General features: G+C 37.7%; 1 protein-coding gene across 1 annotated transcript; it reads left to right on the forward strand.

The window, feature by feature from the left end:
* On the forward strand, positions 1 to 25,750 carry LRIT3 (leucine rich repeat, Ig-like and transmembrane domains 3). Its single transcript, XM_060088508.1, has 4 exons — positions 1 to 116; positions 2,850 to 3,322; positions 22,933 to 23,238; positions 24,627 to 25,750. The coding sequence occupies exons 1-4, from the start codon at positions 1 to 3 to the stop codon at positions 25,748 to 25,750; spliced, it is 2,019 nt and encodes a 672-aa protein (XP_059944491.1).

The raw sequence follows: 25,750 nt of genomic DNA on the forward strand, positions 1-25,750 counted from the left end.
ATGCGTCTCTTTGCAAGTCTGTGCATCGCGCTAGGCTTTTTGGAAAGAGTGAGCTGTTTGTGTCCTTCACAGTGCACCTGTGGTTATCATGGCAGAAATGACGGCATGGGATCAAGGTATGCTTCTCTCCTTGCTACTAAGTGTTCTAATGATTCCGAGGAAAAAGACTCAAACCAGATGGCCTTGTTTTGAAAGCAAATTGTTGATCAGAAATCAGAGAAGAGAAGATTTAATCTAGATAAGCTTTAACATAATGGTGTTAATCCTGGTTGCCTGCTCCTTCATGTTTTCATTTCAAGCAGTTTAACTCCTTCAAAGCCCCTCAAATTATTTGAGACTCTTAAACACATTCCGTGTTAATAAAATATTCATTGCACTTGTATTCACAAAATGAACCTTGCAGGAGGTCAAACCACTGAAATGCGTGTGGCCAGTTCAGCCTGATTATAGAAAGCACAAGAGGGCAGGGCTGATCAGAAGGTGTGTGACATGCCCAGATCATTTGCTTCCAGTGTTTTCCATTTCATTTTGAGGATTATTCATGGCAACTGGATAGACCTTAGGAAGTAGGAAGGACGATCACATGAGTGAAATTAGAGAGGTTCATAATCAGAATTTCTCATTTTAAGGTATTGGAGTTTGAAAGAAATGGGTCAACACTTTGTGTTGCAGACACTGTGGGACCTTACAGATATTACTTAACCTCTGTGTTGCTTTAATATCTACTTGTGGAGTGAGAATAAGTATTTATTTATAATATGCATGAATCCTTTTAGATAGAAGTTAAATGCAAAACGGAATTCTTGTTGGCTAAACATAGTAAACCTTGATTTTTTTTGGAGAGGATATTAATAACAAAATCAGATTTTTTTGTGTGACTCGGTTGAAGTGAACAGTGAGCCTCTTAAAGTAATTTGTTAAAAGAATCGCTCAATTTATATCTTACAACTTTATACAAATAAATAATAATAATTAACACGTATTTTTGTGTAGTTTGTCTTGTTATTGTATAAAATTTACTAACTCTTGGTATCTCTTTGAGATAGTCAGTAGGTGGTTAAAGACAGTGAGAAGAATGTAACAATTTAAAGACCTACTTGGCAAAAGTATGCTGCAGTTAATGACTCAGATCAGGCTACCTTTGAAAAAACAGTCACAGAAATGTTTCCTTTTTCATGGTGGCCCCATTATTGATGGATTTTATAAAAATCATAGCATGTTATGCCTGACAAGAACTCCAGAAATAATCTAGTTTGACCACTGTCATTTTTAAATGAATAAACTAAATCATATAGAGACTAAATTGCTTGTCCAAGGTCACAGCATTGAGTTGCTGCAGTGACTGCCTGACAAAGACGCTAGGTCTTTTAGCTTCCAATCCAGGCTTTCCTCCATTACAACACACTGGAACGCTGACTTAATGAGGAGAAGCTGGATCATTCTGGTATAAAGTAGCACTGAAATTTGTGATTCAGATTAGAGATGAAGAGTGAGAGGTGTACCTAGAGAATTCCAATGAAGCTATAGGCTCTTCTCCTAAAGTTAAAGAGAGGAGATGACGTGACCAGTACATTGCTTATGCCTCTTCCCTCTCTTTACATTATAGCCTGGCTTTAAAAATTCACTGATTTAATGTGATGTGTTTTACTGAATGGCCGTTTTATTATTATTATCTGCTATATGTGTATTGTATTATAATTTAGATGATGCTTTGCAAAACTTTTTATTGTTCATTTTCAGCAATCCAGTGGGACTGAATATATAATGGGAGATAAATAGATCTTTTTTTTCAGGTTTAAATGAATCTAAATTTTCTGATTTTTCATACTTTACACCCACACATGGGACAGGCTTGTTTTTCTATGCCTGTTTTACACATGCCACTAAACAAGACCACAGTGTGACTTACTCAAGGTCACTTAAATTAGTGAGCGGTAAAAAAAAATAAACTTGCAGTTCCTGGTTTATTCCTTAGGCTGAAAGCAATGCACGTGCCAATTGTTAAAATAGGGCTTAATTTTAATCATCTAGTATGAACACTTGCTGTTTCCTTTCCCTTCCTACCTTGCTTCCTTTTTTTTCTTCCTTTCTCTTGTGCTCCTCTTTAAAAGGATCAATTTATAACTTCAGTAGGGGATTCTTTTAAAATGGGCCATTTCCTGAAGAGGTTAAGAGTATGCACCTTGGAGCTGGACAGTTGTGGGTCTGAAAGGTTGTTGTGTAACCACTAGCTCTGTGATCCTGGGAAGTTACCTAATGTTGATGGGCCTCAGTTATTTTATCTGTAAAAATGAGATTGAAGATAATAATAGCAAATACCCATTAAGTGCTTATTATGTGCCAGGAAGGTGTAAAATTTTCCATCCATTTCAATTAATCATTATAACAGTGCCATGTGGGAAAATGAGTTGAGAGATTGGTGAAGTGGCTTTCCATGGCCACAAAGGAGGTGATAGAGCTTAGATTCAAACCAAGATCAGCCTGAATCTAGAGCTGTTGCCTTTACCTATTACCCAATATTCAACTCATTGGGCTGTTACAATGATTAAATACAGGGATATATGTGATGTGTATTGTACAGGCCTGACACATAAAGAGCTCAGGTTGAATCACATGAAATTGCTGATATTTGATTGTTTTTAACCTACAAAAATGACCATTTCATATAGTTCAACCTAGAAGAAGGTGATGATATTGTCAAATTATTAACGAACAGTTTAGCCAGGCTGAATAGATGTTTTGTGCAAACCAGTAGGGAATGAAAAATTCGATGCTTGTTTCAATCAAGTATTATTTTTTTCAAATGAGTCTCAGAAAACACGTTTTCTTCCATTGCTCTGTGACACTAGGTCTGTGCTATGTAGTGACCTGGATATGAACGAGGTACCTACAAACTTCCCCTTGGACACTGTGAAGCTTCGCATAGAGAAGACCGTTGTCCGTAGGATCCCCGCCGAGGCCTTCTACTACCTGGTGGAGCTCCAGTACCTCTGGTTGACCTATAATTCTGTGGCCAGCCTTGACACCAGCAGCTTTTACAACCTAAAGCAGCTGCATGAGTTGCGCTTGGATGGAAATTCTCTGGCTGCTTTCCCTTGGACATCTCTGAGGGACATGCCTCGTCTGAGGACCCTGGATTTGCACAATAACAGAATAACCAGTGTGCCAAACGAGGCGGTCGCGTATCTGAAGAACCTTGCCTACTTGGATTTATCAAGCAATAGATTAACCACACTGCCGCCAGATTTCCTGGAGAGCTGGTCCCACTTAATTACAACATCATCCAGAAGGCTGGACATTTCAGCAAGAAGAATTATTCTTGGTAAGCTCACAACCTCTGGGCTTCTCAGATCCAGATAATTTGCTCTGTATACCTTCAGTTGTGCAGTATTTTCATGTCTATTGAATTTGTTGTTTTACTCTATACTTGCACTTTTGATGGAATAGTACTTTATCATTTGACCTAGGTCAGTTTACCCATCTGCCCTGTGTCAGGTGTAATGGTTCTGTTTGTGTCTGTGCACAAGCACGCATGTATTTATGCATGTATGCATCCATGCGTGTGGAGTGAGGGCAGCAGTGTATGTGTGTGTTAGGGGAGGGAAGGAAATTGGCCTCATAAACTGAGAGACTAATGCTGCTCTTAGAGAACCTCGAGAAGAGTGACAAAATCTACCAACCTGCACTGATTCTCATGAGCACACCAGTGCTCCATACTCTGCCACAACCAACCTTTTGCTCTGGTCTATTTTCAACCCTTCATAGGCTCTTCAGGAGTGGGAGAAGGGCATCTGCATCTTTATGAGGTACCAGTGGTTTAATTGGTTTAATTAGTTAGGAAGTATATCTTCCAAATATTCTTTTTTTTTTTTTTTTTTTTTTTTTGCGGTACGCGGGCCTCTCACTGTTGTGGCCTCTCCCGTTGCGGAGCACAGGCTCCGGACGCGCAGGCTCAGCGGCCATGGCTCACGGGCCCAGCCGCTCCGCGGCATATGGGATCCTCCCAGACCGGGGCACGAACCCGTATCCCCTGCATCGGCAGGCGGACTCTCAACCACTTGCGCCACCAGGGAGGCCCCCAAATATTCTTAATTTAAAAAGAACTAGTCTAGACACCAGTTATTTTACTAGCCCTAAACGGGTATCCTAATGTGTCTGGTCTCTTAGTTTAGCTGTGATTAGTTTTGTGTATTTTTATCCTAACTTCTTTTAGGTTCTCTGGGTATTTGCCTTGAATTTTAACATGTAAGCTTCTTCTAGCAAACCCTTCTCTCTTTTTGGTGTGTCTTCCCAAAGTGCTTTACACGGTGCTCTGTACATGGTGAATGCCCAGTAAATGTGGTTGCCCGATTGAAATCAATGAACTGAGACCCTTCTCAGCGGTATCTGTGGGCAGTGAGGCCTTTTCCACTTTTGTATGAGACACAAGCCTGAGGCTTTGACCAAGCAGTTTGATTTGCTAAAGTTTTGTTCACCCAATAAGGCTGTGTTGTTATTTCACAAGTTATGTCCATCATGGCTGCAGAAGAGGTTATAGTTCTCAGAAGGATGAAAGAAGTTCTGAGTGTTTGGCCAGTGAAATGACTTATAAGACTTTGGAATGAGAAGCAACTAGATGTTAAGAAATTGTCCCAGAAATTCCTACCAATATCACTTGCCAAATATTTGCTGAAATAAAGAATAAATAAAATACAAGATATATTTGAGATTTTTTTGATAAAAAGAAAAGTATGACGTACTTTATAATAACCATAAATGGAGTATATCCTTTAAAATTTTTGAATCACTATATTGTACACCTGTAACTTATATAATATTGTACCTTAACTATACTTCCATAAAAAATTTTCTAACTGAAAAAAGGGAAAATACTGTGACAACACTTAAATTGCTTTAGCATTACTTTTGTTGAAATGTATATGCATTTTAGTGCTTATGAAACTAAAAATATGAATAATAAGAACCAGATAGCGAAAAGGTCAAATAAATTTTTCTTACACAGCTATTTCATGTTTTTCCCACTAGCTATCTAGTCCTTCAAACATTTTTTATTAGAAAATAAAAGAGGTATTGTAGGACGGGTTAGAGAAAAAAATTAGTTTAATTTAACAATAGTTGTGGAGTCCTTAAAATATATACTCTAATAGGAACTATGCAAACCCATACTGTAGTATATATTTACTTTATTCTAGTCACTAATTTAATCTTGATGAGTAAGACTAATGGCTAGAAATTTTCTTAACTTAAACATTGAGATTTTATTTCTCTACATATTTTTTAAAGTTTCTTTGGATGCAATTCTCGGTTCTAATAAAATTACCCAATGGAGACATATAGTAGAAAATAAAATCAAATTACTAAGTTGCTATTAATAGCTCTCTAATGATTACTTCCTAATATTAATATAAATAAATAATTTATAGAACATTAATATTTTTCACTTGTGAGTTAAATCTGAATGAGAACTTAGGGATCAAATGGGAAAGGGTTATGAACTTTCATTGTCCATGGAGATAAACAGCTTTATGTTTTAGGGTTTAGATTCTTTTTAAAAAATTATATGTTTCAGGTGTACAGCATTATAATTCAACATCTGTATACTCTATGAAGTGATTACCACCACAGGTCATTACCATCCATTACTGTACAATCGACCCCCTTCATCCATTTTGCCAACCCACCCCCCGTTCCCCTTACCCGTTGGTAACCACTAATATGATCTCAGTATCTATGAGTTCATTTTTCTTTTATCTTGTTTGTTTTTTTCTAATTCCACATATGAAATGATACAGTATTTCTCTCTGTCTGACTTATTTCACTTAGCATAATACCATCAAAATCCATCCATGTTGTCAAAAATGGCAGGATTTCATTCTTTGTTATGGCTAAATAGTGTTCCATTGTATGTATATATACCACATCTTCTTTATCCATTCATCCATCCTTGGACATTGGGTTGTTTCCATATCTTGGCCATTGTAAATAATGCTGCAATGAACATAGAGTGCATATATCTTTTTGAATTAGTGTTTTTGAATCCTTTGGATAAGTACCCAGAGGAATATCTGGGTCATATGGTAGTTCTGTTCTTAATTTTTTGAGGAATCTTCATACTGTTTTCCATGTTGGCTGTACCAATTTACAGTCCCACCAACAGTGTATGAGGGTTCCCTTTTCTCCACATCCTCTCCAACATTTGTTACTTCGTGTCTTTTCGATAATAGCCATTCTCATAGGTGTGAGGTGGTATCTCATTGTGGTTTTGGTTTGCATTTCCCTAATAATTAGTGATATTGAACATCTTTTCATGTGCCTATTAGCTATCTCTATGTCTTCTTTGGAAAAAATGTCTATTCAGATCCTCTGCTCATTTTTAAATCAGGTTGTTTATTTGTTTTTGTTGTTGGGTTGTATGACTTCTTTATGTATTTTGGAGATTAACCCCTTATCGGATATATGATTTACAAATATCTTCTCCCATTCAGTAGGTTGCCTTTTTGTTTTGATGATGGTTTCTTTTGCTGTGCAGAAGCTTTTTAGTTTAGTTCCGTTGGTTTATTTTTCTTTTTGTTACCCTTGCCTTTGGAGTCAGATCCACAAAAACATCACTTAGACCAATGTCAGTGAGGTTACCACCTATGTTTTCTTCTAGGAATTTTATGGTTTCAAGTCTTACATTCAAGTCTTTAATCCATTTTGAGTTAATTTTTGTGTATAATGTAAGATAGTGGTCTAGTTTCATTTTTTTGTATGCAGCTGTCCAGTCTTCCCAACTCCATTTATTGAAGACTGTCCTTTCTCCTTTGTATGTTCTTTACTCCTTTGTTGTAAATTAATTGTCCACATGTATGTGGGTTTATTTATGGGCTCTCAATTCTGTTCCATTGATCTTCATGCCTGTTTTTGTGCTAGTACTATACTCTTTTGATTACTATAGCTTTGTAGTATTGTTTGAAATCAGGGATCATAATACCTCCAGCTTTGTTCTTTCTCAAGACAGTTCTGGCTATTTGAGATCTTCTGTGTTTCCATACAAATTTTAGAATTATTTATTGTAGTTCTGTGAGCTATGCCATTGGAATTTTGATTAGATTGCATTGAATCTATAGATTGCTTTGGGTAGTATAGACATTTTAATAATACTAATTCTTCCAATCCATGAGCACAGGATATCTTTCTATTTATTTGTATCATCCTCAATTTATTTCTTTAGTGTCTTACAGTTTTCAGTGTACAGGTCTTTCACCTTCTCAGTTAAGTTTATTTCTAGGTATTTTATTCTTTTTGATGCAATTGTAAATGGGATTGTTTTCTTAATTTTTCTTTCTGATAGTTTGTTATTAGTGTATAGAAATGCACAGATTTCTGTATATTGACTTAGTATCATGTGACTTTATTGAATTATTTGTTCTTTTTTTGGTGGTTCTTTAGAGTTTTCTATATATAGTATCATGTCATCTGCAAATAGTGATAGTTTTGCTTCTTCCTTTTTAGATTTGAATGCCTTTTATTTATTTACTTATTTCCTTTTTTTTCCCTAATTGCTGTGGCTAGGACTTCCAGTATGTTGTTGAACAAAAGTGGTGAGAGTGAGCATCCTTGAATTTTTCCTAATCTTAGAGGAAAAGATTTCAGCTTTTCATCCTTGAGTATGATGTTGACTGCCAGTTTGTCATATATGTATTTTATTATGTTGAGGTACCTTCCCTTTATACCCATTTTGTTGAGAGTTTTTATCATTAATGGATGTTGAATTTTGTCAAAAGTTTTTTCTGCATCTATTGAGATGACCATGTGACTTTTATCCTTCATTTTGTTGGATACAATATGATGTAATCATTGATTAATTTGTGGATGTTGAACCATCCTTGCATCCCTGGAATAAATCCCACTTGATTATGGTGTACGATCCTTTTAATGTATTGTTGGATTTGGTTTGCTAATATTTTGTTGAGGAAGGGTTCAGATTCTTTAAAAACTAATGAGAAAATACTTTTAGTGTAACATTAAATTTATATAATTATATATAAAGCATGATCACTATTTTAAAATTTGCAAAGAAAGAGACTGAAAAGTTACACTAATTGGTTAACTATTCTCTTTGATATCTTTTTGCTTTTCTGTATTTTCAAAGTGTTCTGCAATGATCATGCATTACTTTTTTAATCATGATAATAATCATGATAATAAATAACAAAAGATATTTTGAAACATGTCCAGCCATATGTGGCAGCTGACCTTAGCAAAGTCATGACTACTATGTAACAAAAGGGGAAAAGAAGTGCTACCCTCTCAAAAGAAGACTAGTTCATGTGTGTGAATCACACACAGAAAACTCAGGTTTCACATCTGGAAAATGGAGATGACAGGATTTATTCCATCTTGCTAATAGGAATGTAATGAAATGTTGAGTTTATGTGATAGTTCTTTAGAATATAAAGTGGACAGTCTCTGAGGCTATGATTTTAGATCAACAACAATCCATAGCAGCTGTGACTGAGATGTGAGTGTCTTATAAAGAAATATTTTTCTAGTTTGGCTTTCTTGTTATTTTTAACTACATTTGAGTCTTCCAATTTCACCATTAAAATATGGTAATAAGAACCAGCTCTAGATTTTCTAGAATTCAGTGTTTAACTGTAGCAATTATATCTTTCCACGTACCCTGTAGAATTTACCTTTGTACTATTACAATGGGATACATTCTGTTTCCATTTCGTTTTTATTGCCCTATGTTTATTGCTGTTAACAGATTCTATTTGTAATAATAAATAGTAATAGCTAATATTGATGGAATGCTTACTCATGGCCAAAAAGTTTATGGATATAACTTCTTCTAGTCTCACTCCATGGTAAATACCATTTCATCCCCATTTTATAGATGAAGAAATGAGGCACAAGTTAAAAGACTTGCCCAAAGTCACTTATCACATAGTGATGGAGCTGGGGTTTGAATACAAGCCATTTGGTTCTAGAACCCATGCTCTTCCCCACTCCTTTGTAATGCAAGGTATGTTATAATACTAGAGTTATGTTCCTCATATATCTTATTTTACTGATATCTTTAAATCATATATTTATTTAATAAAAAATAATTTAGGGAGAGGCTTTTCAATTACTTCCTCTCTCTTCCGTGTGAATAAAAATATCAACCTAATAAAATTGTCCTTTAATGTATCTGTAAAAATGTAAACTAGTGTCCTGCAAATGAACATTTAAATTAACTATGAAACTAGATTATTGATATACAAAACAGGTAAATTTCCATGGCCTCTTTTTCAAGAATAAGGACATATTTACACAGACAAACTCTGCAAGACCTATCACTGTTTATCTTGGAGGAAAAAACCTGCAGTAGCAGAGAGTATAAAATGCTTTTTTGGTCCTTTTTCCTGGTACCCAAATTTGCTCCATTGTAAAAGAGCTCTTCTATTCAGAAAGGAGTTTGCCAGAAGGGCAGTGGTGGCCCTGAGTATTCCCACAGAATTCTGTAAAATGGCATTGTTTTAGTTCGACGAATACTTCTCAGTCTCTGTTGGTGTGCCTGCTCTTTCCTAGGCATGGGGGAAACAAATTCACACAGTTAAGGCTTACTTCTTGCCAGACACTCTTCTGAGGACTGCCTGGCATTATCTCAGCCTTTAGGACAACCCCATGAAGTGGGTCTGTAATTGTCATCACCTTCTTTTTCCAGCTGGTAAAGAGGCAGACTCAGCTTCAACTTCACAGTCCATCTCCAGAGACATCACTCTTTTATTTAAAAAAAAAAATTTTAACATTTAATTTAATTTTATTTTTTTGCCATGCCACACAGCTTATGGGATCTCAGTTCCCTGACCAGGGGTTGAACCCGGGCCACAGCAGTGAAAGCCTGGAATCCTAACCAGTGGACCACAAGGGAACTCCTTAAATTTCTTTTAAATTGAGGAATTGAAGTATCATTTGCATACAGTGGATTTTAAGTGTACAATTTGGTAAATGATGATAAACATATACCTGCACAAAATGCACACCCTCATCAAGATACAGCAGCAGTCCCCAATCCTTTTGGCAGCAGGGACCAGTTTCATGGAAGATAATTTTCCCATGAATGTAGGGTGGGGTTGGGGGATGGTTCAGGAGGTAATGAGAGCAATGGAGAGCAATGGGGAGCGGCAGATGAAGCTTTGCTCGCTTGCCCACTGCTCACCTCCTGCTGTGCAGCCCAGTTCCTAACAGGCCGTGGACTGGTATCGGTCTGTGGCCTGGGGGTTGAGGACTCTTTTTTTTTTTTTTTTTTTTTTGCGGTACTTGGGCCTCTCACTGTGTGGCCTCTCCCACCGCGGAGCACAGGCTCCGGACGCGCAGGCTCAGCGGCCGTGGCTCACGGGCCCAGCCGCTCCACAGCATGTGGGATCCTCCCGGACCGGGGCACGAACCCGTGTCCCCTGCAACAGCAGGCGGACTTTCAACCACTGCGCCACCAGGGAAGCCCGGGGACTCTTGATATACAGAATATTTTCATCACCCTGGAAAGTTCCTCTGTGCCCCTTCTCAGTCAATTTCCCCCCACCCCAGGGAACTACTATTTTTACTTCTATTACCATAGGTTAATTTTGCCTGCCCTAGAATTTCATGTAAATGGAATCATTTAAGAGGCACTCTTGTGCCTGGCTTCTTTCACTCAGCATTATGTTTTTGAGATTCATCCATGTTGTTGCATGTATCGGTAGTTACTTATTGCTGAGTCATATTCAATTGTATGATTGTACCAATTGTTCATCTTTTCTCCTGTTGTTGAACATATGAGCTGTTTCCAGTTTTTAGCTATTATGAATTAAGCTGCTATTAACATTTTTGTGCATAGCTTTTTGTAGCATGTGTTCTCATTTCTCTTGGATAAATTCCTAGGATTGAAGTTGTTAGGTTATAGGATGGCTATATATGTAACGTTTTAAGAAACTGCCAGGGACTTCCCTGGTGGCACAGTTGTTAAGAATCCGCCTGCCAATGCAGAGGACATGGGTTTCATTCCTGGTCCGGGAAGATCCCACATGCTGCGGAGCAACTAAGCCTGTGTGCCACAACTACTGAGCCTGTGCTCTAGGGCCCATGCTCCACAACAAGAGAAGCCACTGCAATGAGAAGCCCACACACCAAAACAGATAGTAGCCCCGGCTCGCTGCAACTAGAGAAAGCCCATGCTCAGCAACGAAGACCCAACGAAGACAAAAATAAATTAATTAATTAAATAAACAACAGACATTTATTTAAAAAAAAAAAGAAGAAACTACCAGTATTCCAAAAAGTTTATACTGTTTTACACTCCCACTAACACAGTCTGTTTGCCCCATATCCTTACCAACGCTTGATGTCAGTCTTTCTCATTTCAGTCATTCTTGGGAGTAGATACGTCAGGGAGTGGAATCACATTGCCATTTTAATTTGCATTTCCCTGATAAGTAATGGTATTGACAGTTTATATTTGCTTATTGTCCATTGGTATATTTCTTTATAATTTTTTAATGTTTGTCTTTTTATTATTGAATATGTCTTTTATCAGTTGTATGCATTATGAATATTTTCTCAAGTCTGGGACTTGTCTATTAATTTTCTTCATGGTGTCTTTGGTAAGAAAGTTTAAATTTCTTTTTTTTTAATAGATCTTTTCTGGAGTATAATTGCTTCACAATACTGTATTCGTTTCTGTTGTACACCAAAGTGAATCAGCCATATGCATACATACGTCCCCATATCCCCTCCCTCCTGAGCCTGCCTCCCATCCACCCTATCCCACCCCTCTAGGTCATCGCAAAGCACCGAGCTGATCTCCCTGTCCTATGCTGCTGCTTCCCACCAGCCAACTGTTTTACATTTGGTAGTGTATATAAATGTTACTCTCACTTCGCCCCAGCTTCCCCCTCCCACCCTGTGTCCTCAAGTCCATTCTCTACGTCTACATCTTTATTCCTGCCCTGCAACTAGGTTCATCAGTACCTTTTTTTTTAAGATTCCATATATATGTGTTAGTATACAGTATTTTTTTCCTCTTTCTGACTTACTTCACTCTTTATGACAGACTCTAGGTCCATCCACCTCACTACAAGTAACTCAATTTTGTTTCATTTTATGGCTGAGTAATATTCCATTGTATATATGTGCCACATCTTCTTTATCCATTCATCTGTTGATGGACACTTAGGTTGCTTCCATGTCCTGGCTATTGTAAATAGAGCTGCAATGAACATTGTGATACATGTCTCTTTTTGAATTATGGTTTTCTCAGTGTATAAGCCCAGTAGTGGGATTGCTGGGTCATATGGTAGTTTTATTTTCAGTTTTTTAATGAACCTCATTACTGTTTTCCATAGTAGTTGTATCAATTTACATTCCTACTGACAGTGCAGAAGTGTTCCCTTTTCACCACACCCTTTCCAGCATCTATCGTTTCTAGATTTTTTGATAATGGCCATTCTGACTGGTGTGAGGTGATACCTCATTGTAGTTTTGGTTTGCATTTTTCTAATAATAAGTGATGTTGAGCATCTTTTCGTGTGCCTCTTGCCCATCTGTATGTATTCCTTGATGAAATGTCTATTTAGGTCTTTTGCCCATTTTTTTAAACATTTTTATTGGAGTATAATTGCTTTACAATGGTGTGTTAGTTTCTGTTTTATACCAAAGTGAATCAGCTATACATATACATATATCCCCATGTCTCCTTCCTCTTGCATCTCCCTCCCACCCTCCGTATCCCACCCCTCTAGGTGGTCACAAAGCACCGAGCTGATCTCCCTGTGGTATGAGGCTGCTTCCCACTAGCTATCTATTTTACATTTGGTAGTATACAAGTCCATGCAACTCTCTCACTTCATCTCAGCTTACACTTCCCCCTCCCCGTGTCCTCAAGTCCATTCTCTACGTCTGCGTCTTTATTCCTGTCCTGCCCCTAGGTTCTTCAGAGCCTTTTTTTTTTTTTTTTTTTTAGATTCCATATATATGTTAGCATATGGTATTTGTTTTTCTCTTTCTGACTTACTTCACTCTGTGTGACAGATTCTAGGTCCATCCACCTCACTACAAAGAACTCAGTTTCGTTTCTTTTTATGGCTGAGTGATATTCCATTGTATATATGTGCCACATCTTTGTTATCCATTCGTCTGTCGATGAACACTTAGGTTGCTTCCATGTCCTGGCTATTGTAAATAGAGCTGCAATGAACATTGTGGTACGTGACTTTTTTTTGAATTATGGTATTCTCAGGGTATATGCCCAGTAGTGGGATTGCTGGGTTGAATGGTAGTTCTATTTTTAGTTTTTTAAGGAACCTCCATACTGTTCTCCATAGTGGCTGTATCAATTTACATTCCCACCAACAGTTCAAGAGAGTTCCCTTTTCTCCATACCCTCTCCAGCATTTACTGTTTGTAGATTTTCTGCCCATTTTTTAACTGGATTGTTTGTTTTTTTGATATTGAGTTCCATGAGCTGTTCGTATATTTTGGAGATTAATCCTTTGTCTCTTGTTTCATTTGCAAATATTTTCTCCCATTCTGAGGGTTGTCTTTTTTGTCTTGTTTATGGTTTCCTTTGCTGTTAAGTCCCATTTGTTTATTTTTGTTTTTATTTCTGTTACTCTAGGAGGTGGGTCAAAAAGGATCTTGCTGTGGTTTACATCAAAGAGTATTTTTCCTATGTTTTCCTCTAAGAGTTTGATAGTGTCTTGTCTTACATTTAAGTCTTTAATCTATTTGGAGTTTATTTTTGTGTATGGTGTTAGGGAGTGTTCTAATTTCATTCTTTTACATGTGGCTGTCCAGTTTTCCCAGCATCACTTATTGAAGAGACTGTCTTTACTCCATTGTATGTTCTTGCCTCCTTTGTCATAAATTAGGTGCCCATATGTGTGTGGGTTTATCTCTGGGCTTTCTATCCTGTACCATTGATCTATATTTCTGTTTTTGTGCCAGTATCATACTGTCTTGATTACTGTAACTTTGTGGTATCGTTTGAAGTCAGGGAGCCTGATTCCTACAATTCCGTTTTTCTTTCTCAAGATTGCTTTGGCTATTCGGGGTCTTTTGTGTTTCCATATGAATTGTAAAAATTTTTTGCTCTAATTCTGTGAAGAATGCCATTGGTAGTTTGATAGGAATTGCATTGAATCTGTAGATTGCTTTGGGTAGTATAGTCATTTTCACATTATTGATTCTTCCAATCCAAGAACATGGTATATCTCTCCATCTGTTTATGTCATCTTTGATTTCTTTCATCAGTGTTTTATAGTTTTCTGAGTACAAGTCTTTCACCTTCTTAGGCAGGTTTATTCCCAGGTATCTTATTCTTTTTGTTGCATTGGTAAATGGGAGTGTTTCCTTAATTTCTCTTTCTGATTTTTCATTGTTGATGTGTAGGAATGCCAGAGATTTCTGTGCATTAATTTTGTATCCTGCAACTTTACCAAATTCACTGATTAGTTCTAGTAGCTTTCTGGTGGCATCTTTAGGATTTTCTATGTATAACATCATGTCATCTGCAAACAGTGATAGTTTTACTTCTTTTCCAATTTGTATTCCTTTTATTTTTTTTTCTTCTCTGATTGCCTTGACTAGGACTTCAAAAACTAGGTTGAATAAGAGTGGCAAGAGTGGACATCCTTGTCTTGTTCCTGATCTTTGTGGAAGTGCTTTCAGTTTTTCACCATTGAGAATGATGTTTGCTGTGGGTTTGTCATATATGGTCTTTATTCTGTTGCAGTACATTCCCTCTATGCCCATTTTCTGGAGAGTTTTTTTTTATCATAAATTGGTGTTAAATTTGGCAAAAGCTTTTTCTGCATATATTGAGATGATCATTGGTTTTTATTCCTTAATTTGTTAATGTGCTGTATCACATTGATTGATTTGCATATATTGAAGAATTCTTGCATCCCTGGGATAAATCCCACTTGATCATGCTGTATGATCCTTTTAATGTGCTGTTGGATTCCGTTTGCTAATATTTTGTTCAGGATTTTTGCATCTATGTCCATCGGTGATATTGGTCTATAATTTTCTTTTTTTGTGATATCTTTTTCTGGTTTTGATATCAGGGTGATGGTGGCTTCGTAGAATGAATTTGGGAGTGTTTCTCCCTCTACAATTTTTTGGAAGAGTTTGAGGAAGATCAGTGTTAGCTCTTCTCTAATGTTTGATAGAATTCACCTGTGAAGCCATCTGGTCCTGGACTTCTGTTTGTTGGAATATTTTTAATTACGATTTCAATTTCATTACTTGTGATAGGTCTGTTTATATTTTCTAATTCTTCCTGGCTCAGTCTTGGTAAATTGTACCTTTCCAAGAATTTGTCCATTTCTTTGTGGTTGTCTATTTTATTGGCATATAGTTGTTTGTAATAGTCTCTTACAATCCTTTGTATTTCTGCAGTGTCAGTTGTGATTTCTCCTTTTTCATTTCTAATTGTATTGATTTGTGTCCTCTCCCTTTTTTTCTTGTTGAGTCTGGCTAAGGGTTTATCAATTTTGTTTAACTTCTCAAAGAACCAGCTTTTAGTTTTATTGATCTTTGCTATTGTTTTCTTTGTTTCTATTTCATTTATTTCTGCTCTGATCTTCATGATTTCTTTCCTTCTACTGACTTTGGGTTATCTTTGTTCTTCTTTCTCTAGTTGTTTTAAGTGTAGGGTTAGATTGTTTATTTGACATTTTTCTTGTTTCTTTTTTTTTCAACTAATTTAATTTATTTATATGTGGCTGCATTGGGTCTTTGTTGCTGTGCACGGGCTTTCTCTAGTTGTGGCAAGCGGTAGCTACTCTTTCTTGTGGTGTGTGGGCTTCTCATTGCGGTGGCTTCTCTTGTTGTGGAGCATGGGCTCTAGGTGCATGGGCTTCAGTAGTTGTGGCACATGGGGTTCAGTAGTTGTGGTTCATGGGCTCTAGAGAGCAGGCTCAGTAGTTGTGGCACACAGGCTTATTTGCTTTGCGGCATGTGGGAACTTCCCAGACCAGGGGTCAAACCTGTGTCCCCTGCATTGGCAGGCAGATTCTTAACCACTGCACCACCAGGGAATCCCTTTTCTTGTTTCTTGAGGTGAGATTGAATTGCTATAAACTTCCCTCTTACAACTGCTTTTGCTGCATCCCATAGGTTTTGGGTCGTTGTGTTTTTGTTGTCATTTGTTTCTATGGATTTTTAAATTTCTTCTTTGATTTCTTCAGTGATCTCTTGGCTATTTAGTAGTACACTGTTATCCTCCATGTACTTGTGTTTTTTACAGTTTTTTTTTCCTGTAATTGATTTTCAATCTCATAGCCATTTGGTCAGAAAAGGTGTTTGGTTTGATTTCAATTTTCTTAAATTTTCCAAGGCTTGATTTGTGACCCAAGATGTGATCTATTCTGGAGAATGTTCCGTGTGCACTTGAGAAGAAAGTGTATTGTGCCACTTTTGGGTAGAATGTTCTATAAATATCAATTAAATCTACCTGGTCTATTGTGTCATTTAAAGCTTGTGTTTCCTTATTTATTTTCTGTTTGGATTATCTGTCCATTGGTGTAAGTGGGGTGTTAAAGTACCCTACTATTATTGTGTTACTGTCGATTCTCCTTTCATGGTTGTAAACATTTGCCTTATGTATTGAGGTGCTCCTTTGTTGGGTGCATACACATTTATAATTGTTATATCTTCTTCTTGGATTGATCCTTTGATCATTATGTAGTGCCCCTCCTTATCTCTTGTAACAGTCTTTATTTTAAAGTCTATTTTATCTGATATGAGTATTGCTACTCCAGCTTTCTTTTGATTTCCATTTGCATGGAATATCTTTTTCCATCCCCTCACTTTCAGTCTGTATGTGTCCCTAGGTCTGAAGTGGGTCTCTTGTAGACAACATATATATTGGTCTTGTTTTTGTATCCATTCAGCCTGTCTGTGTCTTTTGGGTGGGGCATTTAATCCATTTACATTCAAGGTTTTTATTGATATATATGTTCCTATTACCATTTTCTTAATTGTTTTGGGTTTGTTTTTGTGGGTCTTTCTCTTCTGTTGTGTTTCCTGCCTAGGGAAGTTTCTTTAGCATTTGTTGTAGAGCTGGTTTGGTTGTGTTGAATTCTCTTAGCTTTTGCTTGTCTGAAAAGCTTTTGATTTCTCCATCGAATCTGAATGAGATCCTTGTTGGATAGAGTAATCTTGGTTGTAGGTTTTTCTTTTTCATCACTTTAAGTATATCCTGCCACTCCCTTCTGTCCTGCAGAGTTTCTGCTAAAAAATCAGCTGATAACCTTATGCAGATTCCTTTGTGTGTTATTTTTTGTTTTTCTCTTGCTGCTTTTAATATTTTTTCTTTGAATTTAATTTTTGTTAGTTTGATTAATATGTGTCTTGGTGTGTTTTTCCTAGGGTTTATTCCGTATGGGACTCTCTGTGCTTCCTGGACTTGGGTGACTATTTCTTTTCCCATGTTAGGGAAGTTTTCCACTATAATCTATTCAAATATTTTCTCAGACCCTTTCTTTTTCTCTTCCTCTTCTGGGACCCCTATAATTCGAATGTTGGTACATTTAGTGTTGTCCCAGTGGTCTCTGATATTGTCTTTAATTCTTTTCATTCTTTTTTCTTTATTCTGCTCCTGGGCAGTTATTTCTACCATTTTGTCTTCCAGCTCACTTATTCATTCTTCTGCCTCAGCTATTCTGTTATTGATTCCACCTAGTGTATTTTTCATTTCAGTTATTGTGTTGTTCATCTCTGTTTGTTTATTCTTTAGTTCTTCTAGAACTTTGTTAAACATTTCTTGTATTTTCTCAGTCCATGCCTCCATTCTATTTCTGAGATTCTGGATCATCTTTACTATCATTACTCTGAATTCTTTTTCAGGTAGATTGTCTATTTCCTCTTCATTTATTTGGTCTTGTAGGTTTTTACCTTGCTCCTTCACCTGTGTCATATTTTTTTGCCATCTCATTTTTTTTGTTTGTTCTATGAGTGTGTTTGTGTTCCTGTCTTACTAGTTGTTTGGCCTGAGACTTCCAACACTGGAGTTTGTAGGCTATTGGGTAGAGCTAGGTCTTGGTGCTGAGATGAAGACCTCTATGAGACCTCACTTCAGTGAATATTCCCTCACATCTGAGGTTCTCTGTTGGTCCAGTGGTTCAGACTCCTCCCACCACAGGAGATTTGGCCCAACCCCCAGAGGTGCACTTGGGGGTTCCTCCTGTCTCCTTGGGCATCAGAGTCCCCCACCAGTGGCTGGCAAGTGCCCTAGTTGTGGGGAGATACTAACTCAGTGTCTTCCCACACTGCCATCTTGACTATGCCCTTCAGAAAGTTTAAAATTTTGATGACATCCAATTTATCAGTTTTTCCTTTTATAGTTAGTGATCTCTGTGTCCCATCTAAGAAATATTTGCTTACCTACAGGTCACAGAGATATTCTTTCTTTATAGTTTTAACTTTTATATTCAGTTTTTAGCTTTATATTCTTAGCTTTTATGCTTATGACTGTGACCCAGCTCAAAATAGTTTTCGAGTGTAGTGTGAGGTAGGGGTTGAGGTTTATTTGTTCCCAAGCAGATGTCCAGTAGTTCCATTTGTTGAAAAGACTTTACTTTCCCTTTTGAATTGTTAAGTACAACTGCCTCCACAAAACTGACTGAGGCATGGATTTTGCCTTCAAGAGCTTATAGTCTGCAGAATAACTTTTGTACTAGAATTTATCACTGACTTTTCATAAAGAATAGCACATCCAACTACTGTGATGCATGAAAAACATTACCCTTTTAGAAAAGGCAAAGTTCTTTTGCCCCACCCAAGAATAGTTATATAAAATAAATTACTTAATGCAAATTGCTGATTGTGGTTGGTGCTTTGCCTTGAAGGAATGCAGTACAAGTAATAGTTTAACTTCAGAGAGTTCTTGTACTTTGTCCCCAGAAGAAAAAACAGTTGAATGTGTTCAGCCCTCAGATTACTATTATTATTCAGGCTTTAAAAGTTGTACCCTTGGGCCTCCCTGGTGGCGCAGTGGTTGAGAGTCCGCCTGCCGATGCAGGGGACACGGGTTCGTGCCCCGATCCCGGAGGATCCCACATGCCGCGGAGCGGCTGGGCCCGCGAGCCATGGCCGCGGGGCCTGTGTGTCCGGAGCCTGTGCTCCGCAACGGGAGAGGCCACAGCAGCGAGAGGCCCGCGTACAGCAAAAAAAAAAAAAAAAAAAAAAAAAAGTTGTACCCTTGACCTTAGATATTTCATAGCTTGAATAAATAGTTTATTTTTGAGGGATTTAAAAATATTTACTCCTGGTTTACATAACTTTTAGATATAACCAATTGGATTTGTTTTTTAAAGAATTTTGTTTCACCATTAACACATTTTAATAAAAGTTTCAAAGCATAAATGAAAATGTTAACTTTATAGCTCTTGATCTTTCCCTTTATAGACATTTATTCTCCAGACATCACTACTTTAACACTTGTTATTTGTACATGACAGCACTTACAGCTGCCACCCATGCTCTAGATGTTTTTAGGTGACAAAGAGATGAGTTATGGTGGAAGAAGTATTAGACTAGGAGGTTCAAACACATGGGACTTAGGACTCTCCACTACTTACAAAGTCAAGGCAGTACTTTCTTTGTGCCTTAATGTCTGGTATGAAATTGGAAGAATCATACTAGCTTCCCAAGGTCAGTATAAAACATATACACAGTTGTTGAGAATGAGAGCTTTAAGATCAGGATATCAAGGTTCATATCCTGACTGCATCCAGTTGTTTGACCTTGGGCAGATTCCTTTACTTCCCTGAGCATTTTCTCATCTTTAAAACGAGGATGATACTAATATTATCCACCTCATGCTATTGTGAGGATTGAGATAGACAAACACCTTAGCATGGTCTCTCTCTTTTCCATGGTCTCTCACATTTCTCTTGTGAACAGAGGTAGACACTGCAACTGCCTTTTGTTCTGAACTGTCTTTTCTAGATATACCACTTTGGAAAGCAGAGATATGTCTCCCTCCAGAGCAAAGGGTAGATATGCTTACTACCCAATATAATAAAAATAATGTCTCCTTCCAGATCTGTGATTAATAAATTATTCTTCATCTTTGACTAGGAGTCTTTTATCTTCTACCAATATCCATAAAATGGTGGCAAACCTGGGATGAGTTGGTCACCCTAAAGTAGGGTAAAGTGTCAACCCTTTACAATTCTTGATAAGTGCAGTATTTGCCACATAGGAAGCAACCAATAACTGTCATCTTGTGTTGTTATTATTTTATTTTATTTTTTAAAATTTTATTGAAGTATATAGTTGATTTACAATGTTGTGTCTAATTTCTGCTGTACAGCAAAGTGATTCAGTTATACATATATATATTCTTTTTCATATGGTTTATCACAGGATATTAATTATAGTTCCCTGTGCTATACCTTCTTATTTATCCATCCTATATGTAATTGTTTACATCTGCTATCCCAAACTCCCAGTCCTGCCCCCACACCTCCCCTACCTCTTGGTAACCACAAGTCTGTTCTCTATATCTGTAAGTCTGTTTTTGTTATTATTTTATAAAGAAAAAATCTGACATACCAACTCAAAGTGTTTTGAAAGTATGAAGTGTTCTACACATGTTAATTATTTATTTTTTTAAAGCAATTAAAAAAGTTTTTTTAATTAATTTATTTTTTGGCTGTGTTGGGTCTTCATTTCTGCATGCGGGCTTTCTCTAGTTGCAGCGAGTGGGGGCTACTCTTTGTTGTGGTGCATGGACTTCTTATTGCAATGGCTTCTCTTGTTGCAGAGCATGGGCCTTAGAGTATGCGGGCTTCAGTAGTTGTGGCATGTGGGCTCCAGTAGTTGCGGCACGTGGGCTCAGTAGTTGTGGCACACGGGCTTAGTTGCTCTGCGGCATGTGGGATCTTCCCAGACCAGGGCTCAAACCCATATCCCCTGCATTGGCAGGCAGAGTCTTAACCACTGCACCACCAGGAAAGTCCCTACACATATTAATTATTATATGACAGAGTGAATTTGGTGTTTGTTGGCAGGTTGAGTAGAATTTAAATCAGTATTAGAGAACTGCTCATAGATTCACAGAACTAAATGTAAGAGGAGGAAGGTCAAGGTAATTCACCCATGAAAGAAAAGAAGTTTCTAATATGGAAGATAATAAAAACATCAAACTTTACCAATACTGGCAGAGAAATAAGAACCACTCACAAAGTGCTGTTATAATAAAAATAGGCATAAACAGAAATCTAGAATTTATGAATGGACAGTTAAATCTTCCACCAGGGTTAGATTTTTTTAAACTTGCTGTTCTGTCTTTTCTCCTTACAAATCAATGTATAATTCACTGCACAACCACAAATCTTTCTGAGATGAATCTTTTCCAACCTTGGGCTTTTTATGTAAGGCTGGTATGGGACATCACCCTTAAGATCCTTAGGGAGATTTTTGTCTGACTGAATGCTCTGAAGCACCATCTTAGATTCTTCTGAGATCTTAGCAACTAATTGTATAGAACCACCCATATGGATTTGACTTTTATTCTGAAGCCCTTTCTTATTCTGAGAATTTTGGAGAGGCTGGGTGTAAGAAACAGTTTTATTATTGAACTTAGCAAGTTTTAGTTCCTTTACATTTAACGGTTCTTCCTTTAGCTATTGTCTCTCCTTTACATTTTACTATGAGCAGCAAGAAGACACCAAGCAGCAGTTTCAACACTGTGTAGAAATATCCTTAGTCAGAACATTCATTTCATTGAGTACCTTTTCTACTTCCCATGTTAACCACAGGTGATAGTGTTGCTAAACCTTCTGCTACTCCATAACAATGGTGCCTTTTCCTCTAGTTTCCAATAACATTTTTCTCACTTTTCTTTAAGCTTTCACTGATAGCCGCTTTGAAGGACACAACACTTTGGCTAAGAGTTCTGAAAGCTGAGGCAGATCCTGAAGGCATTTGCAACTGGAGCTGTCAGCTAACTATGTTCCCTACTGCTGATCCTCTCTTGAAAGGGGATTTGAGCAGTGCACCTCCATGGCCACCACATGTAACGTTCATGCCAAGCCATGTTCTACCAGTTTTTCCAATCTTGTCTCCTAACATTGCCTGCATCTCACTCTATACTTTTGCTACAACAACTTGTACTACCTCGATATGCCTTAAAATCACACAAAATCATGACATATTGCAGGCTGAGTTAGGTGCCTTGCAGCACCCTATAATAATACTTATAATAATATAAATACTTTCGGGCTTCCCTGGTGGCTCAGTGGTTGAGAGTCCGCCTGCCGATGCAGGGGACACGGGTTCGTGCCCCGGTCCGGGAAGACCCCACATGCCGTGGAGCGGCTGGGCCCGTGATCCATGGCCACTGAGCCTGGGCATCCGGAGCCTGTGCTCCACAATGGGAGAGGCCACAACAGTGAGAGGCCCGCGTACTGCAAAAAAAAAAAAAAAAAAATATATATATATATATATATATATAAATACTTTCATGGTACCCTAGAAATCTATCACTGTATTTATGTCATTCTTTAGTACATGGATTCAAATCTCGACTCTGACACTGCTTAGCTAAATGACTTTGGTCAAGTTATTTGGTTTCTCTGTGTCTCAGCTTCTTCATCTTTACAATGGGGAAATAATATTCTTTTCATAGAATTGTTGGGATTAAATCAGTTAATACAGGTAAGTGCTTAGAACAGAGCCTAGTATAGAGTAAATGTTCCATAACTGTTAGCTATAATCATTAATGATCTAAACTGACAAGATATATTGATTTAGGTGGCTGGAGTGCAGAGCAAAACTAACAGAGAGGTGACTCTAATCCTTCAAAGCACTTATGTTTTTAGGGCCACAGTGCAGAAATGCCATCCCCCGAGGCTGTGATGTAAACAGAAGTCATCAGGAAAACCTTTATCAACCTTTTCCTCCCTTCTGGTCTAGGCCTGCAGGACAACCCATGGTTCTGTGACTGTCACATTTCCAAAATAATGGCATTGTCAAAAGTCGCTGACCCTGTGGTAGTACTTCTTGATCCACTGATGGTTTGTAGTGAACCGGAACGCCTCACAGGGATTTCATTTCAGCGGGCGGAGCTGGAGAAGTGTCTGAAGCCATCAGTGATGACCTCGGCCACCCAGATCACATCTGCTCTGGGCAGTAATGTTCTGCTGCGGTGTGATACCACTGGCTACCCTACCCCGCAGCTCACCTGGACCAGACCAGACAGCTCGCCAGTTAATTATACAGGTATCTTCTTAATTCAGGCCTTTGAAACAAGGAGTTTACAAATGACTGAACTTAATCTTATGTTTTTGTATGGTTTGAGATTGGCTGGTTATTTCTAATAAAATATGCTAAGATTGTTGAATGGAAGAAATTTGAAAAGTGCACTTTATTGATTAATATTTTCCTCAGTTTGTCTGATTAACTATGTAGATGAAATCAGACAATCTGATTTCTTTCTTAGATGGAAAACAACATGATGCAGTGGATGGATGGTTGCAGATAAGGCCTTTGTCTTTATCTTTCCTCCATCATCTTGGATACTGCTCACTTTAAAATGTATAACAATTACAATTTCCTTCAAGGGAATTTCAAACAAGTTTCTTATTTTTGAATGATTATTCAAATAATAAATTACATAGGAACTTTATTATGAGGCAAAAAGTGTAATTTTTAAAAATATTGATTACACAGGTTTTTAGATCCTACTATGACCAAATCAATGCTTTGGTCTTAGTTTCAATAGTGATATTCTGATGAGTAAAGGGATATATTTTTAAAACTCTTCCAAATTAAATTTAAATTGAGGCTGAAATAATGAAACCTGATAGAATTTTTTTTAAAAAGTCAAGGCCTAAGGCCACAGTTTAAGGTAGTGAGTTAAATTTTGGGCTACTGAAATACCACTCTGTGCATATTATTATTCTTCAGAAAGCTTCAGAAATCAAGACAGAAAGGAAATATGTTCAGATTTTAGTGTTTAGGAAATTGAAATTCCTATTTTGCAAACACTATGTATTATTCCATAAATAAAAACCTCATTGTTTACTTGTTTATCTAAATTAAATATACTGTGAAAGATAAGAATAGAAATTATGACTCCTCCATGCCAGAAAATGGTCCACTATGCCTGCTGACTATGTGGATAGTTAACACTTTATTACAATGAAAAAGTATTTTGAGAAATATTTAAGTAAGGTCTTGTGATAAACATTTTACAGAATCACAGTGGGTTAAAATTGGAAGGGATATTTGAAATCACTTTGTCTTATCCCCTTATTTAAAAAATGTGGAAACAGAGGCCTAAAGACACTAATTGGCTTGTCTAGAATCACATACTACTTAGTAAACAAAAGTTTACTAAGGCCAAAGTTTCTTAATTCTCAGCCCCATGTCTTTTTAAAATACTATTTCCCATAGAAACTTCATGACACCCAGAACGTCCTACACTTCCATATAAACCATTTACAGAACTATAACCTGCAATCAGAGACTTGCAGCGTGCCATTTCCCTCTTGGTTTATGTGAGAGGTATGCGTGTAGAACCAGAAATTGTTGCCTTTTGAGTTGGCATGTTGCGAGAATCTTTTCTTTCTTTTATCTCACAGATTATGCATTTTTCTTTCTTCCAGTAATTCAGGAATCTCCAGGGGAGGGAGTCAGATGGTCCATAATAAGCTTGACAGGCATTTCTTACATGGATGCTGGGGATTACAAATGTAAGGCCAAAAATTTGGCTGGGATGTCAGAAGCTGTGGTTACTGTGACAGTGGTTGGTGTTGTCATGACCACCGTGTCATCAGAAACTTCTGAAAGAAGAACTGGGGATCACCCTGAGCAAGAGGTCCAGCTGGGATCTAGAACATCTGCAACTCTACCTGGTTCATCATCGTCTCCCTGGCCTTATTCCTCCTCTTCTTCCTTCCCAGCTTCTTCCACTTTTCCTCCTACTTCTACTTCATCCCCTCCCTCCACTGCTTCCTTCTCCTTATCTCCTTTCTTCTCCTCCATTGTTTCTTCAGCCACAACTCCAAGCACTAGAATATCTACAAGCACTACCATGGCCAGCCGTCAGTCACTCCACCCAGATGGGAAAAGAAATGTCAAGGTGGAGATGAGTAGCGGTAAGCTTCCCCCGGCTAGTGCAAGTAAAAGAGAAGAGTTGGCATTGTTGGATCAAGCCCTGCCGATGGAAACGAATGCCACAATAGAAAATCTCCAGGTAGTCAGCGAAACCGATGAAAGCGTGATCTTGATGTGGAACACCATTAACACCACGCAGAATTTGGAAGTGACTGTGTTGTATTCCAAGTATGGTGAGAAGGACCTGCTACTGCTTAATGCAGACTCCAGCAAGAACCAAGTCACCATAAGTGGCTTGTTGCCTGGTTGGCAATATATAGCATGTGTCTGTCCAAAAGGAATGCCTCCCCAGAAAGACCAATGTATCACCTTTTCTACTGACAGAGTTGAAGAAGAAGGTGATTCTCAAGGGTCTTTCCTTATGGTGGTGAGTGGTGCTGCCTGTGTTGTTGTCTTGCCATTGATTTTTTTCCTGTTGTACAAAGTTTGCAAACTTCAGTGTAAGTCAGACTCCCTCTGGGAAGATGATTTGGCGAAAGAGACTTATATCCAATTTGAAACGCTGTCCCCCAGGTCTCAAAGTGTAGGGGAACTTTGGACGCGAAGGCCCAGAGACGATTCAGAAAAATTGCTGCTTTGCTCTAGGTCAAGCGTGGAATCTCATGACTTTTAA

Source organism: Mesoplodon densirostris, chromosome 1 (genome assembly GCF_025265405.1).
Source record: "Mesoplodon densirostris isolate mMesDen1 chromosome 1, mMesDen1 primary haplotype, whole genome shotgun sequence".
Classification (NCBI taxonomy): Eukaryota; Metazoa; Chordata; class Mammalia; order Artiodactyla; family Ziphiidae; genus Mesoplodon; species Mesoplodon densirostris.

Excerpts from the sequence above, each read along its gene's own strand:
- LRIT3 (XM_060088508.1), top strand. The coding sequence starts at position 1 with ATGCGTCTCTTTGCAAGTCTGTGCATCGCGCTAGGCTTTTTGGAAAGA. Across the intron at positions 3,323-22,932 it reads AGCAAGAAGAATTATTCTTG|GCCTGCAGGACAACCCATGG; the intron begins GTAAGCTCACAA and ends CTTCTGGTCTAG. Across the intron at positions 23,239-24,626 it reads CTCGCCAGTTAATTATACAG|TAATTCAGGAATCTCCAGGG; the intron begins GTATCTTCTTAA and ends TCTTTCTTCCAG.